The sequence below is a fragment of the Monopterus albus genome, unplaced genomic scaffold (genome assembly GCF_001952655.1).
Source record: "Monopterus albus unplaced genomic scaffold, M_albus_1.0 scaffold6.1, whole genome shotgun sequence".
Taxonomy (NCBI): domain Eukaryota; kingdom Metazoa; phylum Chordata; class Actinopteri; order Synbranchiformes; family Synbranchidae; genus Monopterus; species Monopterus albus.
The window spans coordinates 4,080,791-4,088,575 of record NW_018127886.1 but is presented as its reverse complement, the minus strand read 5'-3'; the positions used below and the strand labels follow the sequence as shown (position 1 = coordinate 4,088,575).

The following is a 7,785-nucleotide window of genomic DNA, read 5'->3' as shown; positions in this document are numbered from 1 at the left end:
CGAAGGAGCTGGAGGAAGTGTCTGGAGAGAAGGAAGTCTGGGCATCCTTGCTTAGACTGCTGCCCCCGCGACCCGGTCCCGGATAAGCGGAGGAAAATGGATGGGGATGGATACCCTATCCCTGTTGACAATTCTCTCTTTTTTGGCTAAGAAATGTATTTTGTTGAGGTGGTGTACCCCTCATGTCCCTACAGTTGACATGTGGATATCACAGACATCGACTCATTTTCCTATGGAGAAACTGCCTTGTGATCTTAACCCAAAATCAGATCAATTTTTGGACTTTGGAAGCCTTTCCATTCTTTTTTAAAACAGAGATTGTGCCTATTTTGTTCAGTTGATGTCATTTATTTTTAATCATGAAGAGCTGATAGAAACACATGTAGTACAATTAATATGTTGCTCCTGTTTGGAAAAATACAGCTATATCAGGATAAATACAGAACACTGAATTGAAGAGTTATTTGTCTAACCCCAGAATCTGGTTCACAGCAGCCCATCCTTTAAAACAAAGATGGCCTTCATCACTAGTGTTTGCATATGTAGCAGTATTTAAATAACTGGTATAACAGCACTAGATTAGTGACAGTAAAATATACTTCATGAAATAGAATTGCATCCTTATCTTACACTGGTGATCCATACTGATTACATTACAACTACTAAAACTACAACCATAAGGGTTTTCAACATGTCAATAAAAATAAAGCTCTAGTTAAATCAAGAATTTTCATAGCCACAGAACTGGGATTGTTATTTAAAATAGACCAAAAATAGGCCACAATTTTAAGGCAGGCAAATGCGAAACAGCACGACAAATAAAAGCCGAGTGGTGTGTTGTGACATAAATCCAAGCATTTTGGTCACAGCAGCTACAGTGTCACTGGACCTTCAGGGGTGGGTTCTGAAACCTGCAGGAAACTTCCAGCTTTTTAAAGTGCAGTTTCTGTCTTCTATTAAGATTATAAAGCTCCCAGTCTGTGTGTGTGTGCGTGTTTGTTTACCTGAGAGCAGCAGCATGATAAGTGTCCACGTAGTCAGAGATGAACAGTTCTCTGCTCCTGACCACTGGGTCTGTGATAACCAGCTCCCGGCCAGAATCTGGAGGAAGAAACACACACGTGCACTGAATACATATCTGCATTACATGATAAAGACAACCAAACTCATTCATCTCTGCCAAAGATATAAAGAGATAAAGTAGCTCTGGTATTTGAACTCACTAATAAATTCATGAGCACAGTTCTGCGTACACCCAAAGTAACAAGTATCTCTGCAGAGGTCAATATTATGCCACGTTAATTCAATAAAGCCAATAAAGTGCGGTCCCCTGAGGCGAGGACATAATGTTCAGTTCTCAAGTGATATGACCCTTGCGGAGGTTAAGACGCATCAGCAGCGCCAAGAATGAGCCGGGACTGACAAATGACCTGAGCTGTTGAGTGCTGTGGCCAGTGCTCTGGCCTTCTGACATCAATTCTAATAATCCTGAGTCCCGGTGCAAGGACAGACTGCAGATAGCACAGCGTTGTGTTACACCGAGAGACGTTCTGCAGGGAGCGGTGTACGTGGTGTCTGGGTGATAACCTCAGCGACACACGTGAATAAAAGCCCTGGCTGGGACAAAAGAGATACTTGGTGCAGAAAAAGAAAACAGCCGAACACCCTGTTTGGCTGTTACTGTGATGGCATGTGTAACTTGTATATTTAGAGTATTGATGATGGACATAAGCAACCAATCAAATCAGTTACTTTTTTAAGACAAGCTCATTCACTTTAGAGCTGTGCAAGTACAGGTGTGTGATGACTTAATTCATTATGAATTCATTAAAGAAGAAACTAAAATCTTTTTTCATTCTCTTTTCATTTATATTAAATTAAAAATGCTTACAGTACATGTGGCTCAACATGGGCTAAAATCCAAATACTAATTCATCAACTGATTATTCCAATAAGTTAATGTTACATCTGACACAATGTTTTTCTTATTGGCAGGATTTGATATTCAATCGCTAAACTAGTGACTGTGTTGTTCCTGTTGGAGTGTGATGAGTCCACTGGCGCTGATGGTGTCGAGTGTGTGCGCTCAGGGGCCACATGACACTTGGGTTATTAATACTTGACAGTGCGGCTGTGTGGCCTGCAGGAGTGTTACCCGGGGAACAGCACGGAGCCGCAGGATTGGCTCGGCTGCCTGGGATGCTGTTGACTGGTTTCTGTTTGAAATGCAATTCACAGCTAGCTCTTATATCCCCCAACAATCAAGAGAGCAGAGGGAGGTGCGTGTGTGTATGTGTGTGTAAAGGACAGAAATTGAGTGTTGTTTACTATTCTTGCGTGTGTACACACACACACACACACACGCACACCCACAGACGTGTACAGCTGTGCTTCAATGCAGACAAGTCAGCCTCACCGTTCTCATTGTTGCGATCCTGCACCAGGTGCTGGTAGACGGAGTCGGGCACCTCTGACTGGCGGTAGTACCATTTCACATTCATCAGCAGATGGTCCCGTTTACTCTGCAGCACAGAGAAACAGAGCAAGTAAGCAGGAGACCCAAAAAAAAAAAAAAAACCCATATAAACAAATATCATTTTGTTCGATTACGACATCAGAAACTGGCCTCTTGGCAAACAGTGATGCTGAGCAGACTGCCTGTTTATGACCCACACAGGCTGATGCCAAAACGCACACAGCGAAACCAAGTCAATTAAAAGAGGATTGCAGAGCATTTAGAGCCTTAATAAAGCAAACAGTGGGATTGCTGTTGCTGGAAGAAGTACAGAAAGAGAAGGACCGAGAGGGGAGTGGATGAGTGTTCAGTCTCTGCCTTCTGCATATTCATCCTCTGTCCTGGTTTCAGTTCACCTAATGACAACTCACAAATGAGCTATGAAATTGTTTTAACATGGTAAAGGTTTACTCAAACACAAGCTGAGTATCTTTCCACCATGCTTTAGACTTTATATTCTTTAAGTGATACCACCTACTGGCCTTTTGATAAAGTGCAAGTTAGCAAAGGCATGTAATTCTACAGATAGCCAGCAGGTGGAAGCACTGTGTTTGAGAAGACAGCCTTTCCAGGGCCAGTCAAGGGAAAACATACAGAAGAAAGAAGTGGGGTGTGAAGAAAATGGTGGAGACAGAGGCCAGTGCTGAGGTGAGGAATGGAAAAGGGGAAAATATTATTTTCATTTCATGTAATAAAATATTTATTGTGCCTTCACATAACTGACAACACAGGTTTGAAAGAATATCAGAGAGACTGCTGGGATGGAGGATGAACTGCAACACAATCCTACTGGCCCCAGCTGTCTTTATTAGGGACTTGGAAGCACTGCACTGCACTGAGTGAGACACCTGCACCACCGCTGACACCACCCGTGAACAATAAGACAAATGAGCATAGGGGGAAAAAAATGGAAGAAGGAAAAATGTCCACAGTAATCTAAGACAGAAGGCTTAACATCCGCTCTTTCCAGGGTCTTAACTGTGTGTGCGTGTGTGTACGCGCGCAGGAGCATGAGGTCAGAGTAAAAATATTTAAACCCTTTACAGTACATTGTTCTGTTATGTCCTTGGGGAGGAGGCTGAGCACACGCAGCCAAGCAAATCATGACCTCCCTAAACCCTTCAGCCCACCTCTGGTTTTCCCATTCTCTTCATCCCTACCTCCCTTTTCCATCTTTCTCATTCCAGCCCTCCACTCCACCACCACCATTTTCTTTCCCTTCTTCGTCCCTTTCTCCAACCTTGAGCAGGAAGCAGGAAGGAGTGCGTTAAGTGAGCCTGGACGTGTTAAACAGCTGCTGGCACGCAGTCAGTTAGCTGCATTTACTGCTCTGGATGATTTTCTGAGTGTGCATCACACAACCACACACACACTTTGCTTGTTATTCAACAGAGAACCATAGTAATGGACTGAGATACAGACCCCAGAGTATGTAGACATACTGCGTGTGAAGAACTGTGTGCTATGACATCATGTCCGTCCCCCTCCCTCCCAGCAGTCAGCCCACCCATCCCAGCCGTCTGTCTATCCAGTGTTATAGACACTGTTGCCTTCTACACAAACAGGCTGCCTGCCACACAAGTAGGAGCAGTTATCCCGTGTTTTTACATAATTAAAACTTTAAGGAGACTAAATGCTGCCACCGTGCTACATGAACATTTCATTTTCTGCTGGCAAAGCCACAAAATCAAAGGGATTTCATACAGCCTGATGCAGACAGGTTTCACACCTTACCCATGAGCATGCATTATTTTAAACCAACCAAAACAAGCCTAAGCACAAAGAAGGAATACTACTTCAGCCATCATCAGCATCCTCGCCACTACAGAGTAGCAGCCACTCTCTAGAGCAGATTGCTGTTTAGAAGCTCAGAGCGGCTTAAGCGCTCTCAGGCAAAAGAGGGAGGGAGATGGAGAGAAAGACTGAGAGTGCAACATATGGAGTACGTAGTGGGAGTGAAGCACAGCTTTCAATTATCACAATTCTATAAACATGCGGGGTGGAAAAATGAGTAGATAACGCAAAGAGAAAATGAAGGGGGATGATAGACAGCTCAGACTCACCACATGAACTACTAGTTGTATTGTCTGGGTTTTGCTAAGCCTGCCATAGAAAATGACAGGGGGAACGTACAAGGGGGAACCACAATGCTGAATTGATTAGAGACATTCCACGCTGCCTGTAGAGAGCTGAGCCCCACACAATGTCAGCCATCTTTGTCTGTCCTGCCAGAGGCTAAACATGGCCCTGCCCTCCCTCCTCCTGGGCCCTAAACCCTGGGAATGCTGCTTGCTGCGGAGAGGCCAAAAGACTTACTAACCCACTACTGAGAGAAAGAAATGAAACAGGAGGGGGGAAAAAAAGAGAAAGTGCAAGGGAGCAGAGAAAAGAAAAAGTGAGGAGAGAGAAAAGGGATGGATTTAAGTAGGAGGAGCAAGACCTTCTCATTTCCTCAGACTTAAAATTACAACTATCCTCCTCCTGCTTTACTGAAACCCCCAGGGTAAAAGGCAACTCCTGTATTCATTGAGATATAAATCTGAGGGTCCTGCTTTGGGGATGGACACAATGGCACCTCCTCTCCCCTCCAGTGAGTGGCCTGGCCTGTGGTGTTCATGGGCACACTCATCAGACAGGGGTCAGATTATAGGAGAGCTAGGGCTGGGTATCATTGCAAAATTTTCAGTACCGGTACCAATACCTTGACTTCAATACCGGTAAACAATACTTTTTTCGATACCAGATTTATAAAATCAATTTTAACAAAAAATAAAATTATATAAAAATGTACATACATTACACATTTTGGTTCAGATCATCGGTATTTTTCAATTCCTTGGCATATTTTGGCACTCAAAACAGTTTCAGAACATAAAAGGCAAACCTATTTATCACAACCTTATTTTCTGTTAACGTTACCATCAATAAATAAAAATGAAGAAAAGCATTTTTCGATACTCTATAGTAGTGAAGTAATTCGATCGATGCCACAGAGGTATCGAAGTTCAATACCCGGCACTAAGGAGGGCGATTAATTCACAGGCTAGGAAATATTACAAGGTTTTTAATTATCTTGTAGAATGACTCCAAAATGTGTATCTGTTCAGAAAAAGCAAGTCAATGTGTTCATCATTGCTCTAAGAGCGGCCAACACAAGACAACATTGTGTGAGTCAGTTATTCTCTCTCTCTGACTGGCTAAAAGATGGCTGGCCCCTTGGATCCATAATGGCTGTGCAGTTTTCTTTGTGTTGCTACGTGTGTGTGTGCAGTCAGCTCTGGAGCTGGGCCTCTGTGTACAAACATACCACTATAAAGACCGGGGGAAAGCAAGAAATACAGAAAGCAGACTTTCCTTTTTTTTATATAATTTTAAAAGAAACCAGCTTTTCTTTAAAGGAGGAAGCCACCTAAAAGATGGACAGTCTGGATTAATTGCATGTTTACAAGTAAGGCAGCATAAAATCAATACAGTGCCTTTCAATGCAAAACCTGCCACTAAATCCTTCAGTGTTTGCAGAGTACACCGCAGTAGCAGTGAGCCCAGACTTTCTCCCACATCTGCGCACACACAGTGGCCTTTCCAATATGGTCACTGCCTTGCAGCCAAGTTGAGCTGTGACAAAGCCAAGGGAACACTGATACAAACTGTAACCCTCAAACCTAATGCCCTATCTTCTCCTGGCACTGTGACACTAGAGCTCTGCTTTAAACAAAACCAGACCCTCCCTCTCCCACATGACAGGCCCCCAGTGTACCTCTTTAACAGGAAACCTCTGTTTATTTTCTCTGCTTTTCAAACACGCTTCTTCCTCTGCTAACCCAGATAGTGACACTCCTCCACACAAAACCTCACTGGTGACATCAGCAGACAGGACTTATGACTTCCTTCAGGAGGTGGCAGCCAGACATAAGGATGGAAAGACAGACCCCAAACACACAGAAAAGGGAGACGAGAAGAGGGAGGGAGGTCAGTGTTGGCCAGGAATGTCAAACAGTTCAGCCAGGCTAGCAGGCTGCTGAGCTAACAGCTTAGTTAGTTAAAACCCCAGGGGTCTGGGTATGGTAGATCAGGGCTGGGAGCAGTGTGCCACTGACAGGCAGAGGCTCAAAATGGCATGAAGGGAAGATCGTGGGAGTGTCCACCTCGGTTGCCGTAAGGGGAAGTGTAAGTACAACCAAAGAACAAAAGGCTGGTTGTGGCATTTGGGAGGAGAGAGTGGATCTGGGAGGACTAATCTGCTGCTCTGACATGATAAGATTAGAGAGGGGAGGCAGGCAGGAAGTACTGGCTGGGAAGATCACACATAAACTCACATAAACACACACAAAGATGATGGATCTGATTGGATGGGTTTTCCACTTGGTTTTCTCTCTTTTTATTCTTTCTCTCTCGCTTTCTCCTGTTCTCTCTGAGACAAAGAGATCTGCCAGCAACACCAGCACTCAATAAGCACTTCCATCTGGACGACAGAACACACACACACGCACACACACACGCTCAAAACGTGTATGCGTGTCACCATACACTGGTGAGGTACCAGAGATCTGCTGTGCTCACGCAATCTTCGACATCTCAGTGACTGACAAAGGATGTTGTTAAGAAGAAATGACACCACAAACATACAAGCAAGTGCACACTCACTCTGTCTCATAAACACACACGAATATTTGTTTTCATTCCTCGTGGGGACTTTCATTCCCTAAAGACTTACCCTACCCTTAAGTCGTCACCCTAAAAGTCAATGATTTACATTGCAGGCAGCAGCACGAGGGATGGTGGAAACCCCACAGTGTGAGTGTGTAAACAGGTTTTGGTCCCCACAATGTGAGTAATATCAGGTGCGCACACACATACGCACACACACACACACACACACACACACAAATAACAGGCTTTCAGGATAAGCACTGCTATTCTTCTCCCAGCCCTGCAGCAGAGCAGGGCAGACTGGGACTCTGTGTCAGAGGTAAGAGAAAGCACCTCTAAATCAGGCTGTCAGAGCCAGCACATCTGCACCATTCCACTCTGCAATCCTCCCCTTCTGATGAGCTTCATAGTGAGCACTAGCTACTTGGAGGAAGGAAGATAACCTGTCCCTCAAGCCTCCTTCTCTTAGGCACAAATAATAACACTAAACAAACACTGATTACAATATTTGTGATATTTGTGAGGAGGAATCATGCACAGCCTGCGTCCCCCCGCCTGGCAACAAGAACAAACGGAAAGTATGTGGGAGGCTGAGGGAGAAGACGGGGGGGGGGGGGAGG

At 44.5% G+C, this 7,785-nt stretch overlaps 1 protein-coding gene across 5 annotated transcripts in view; it reads right to left on the bottom strand.

Moving 5' to 3' along the window:
* Window positions 1-7,785, bottom strand: part of rerea (arginine-glutamic acid dipeptide (RE) repeats a) — a 137,578-nt gene that overhangs the window by 41,027 nt on the left and 88,766 nt on the right. For all 5 annotated transcript variants that reach the window (XM_020614887.1, XM_020614862.1, XM_020614853.1 and 2 more), the window contains 2 exons: window positions 2,417-2,522; window positions 1,005-1,101 (listed from right to left, as the gene is read on the bottom strand). In XM_020614887.1, coding sequence (XP_020470543.1) covers window positions 1,005-1,101; window positions 2,417-2,522 — 203 coding nt within the window. The remainder of the gene's footprint in view (window positions 1-1,004; window positions 1,102-2,416; window positions 2,523-7,785) is intronic.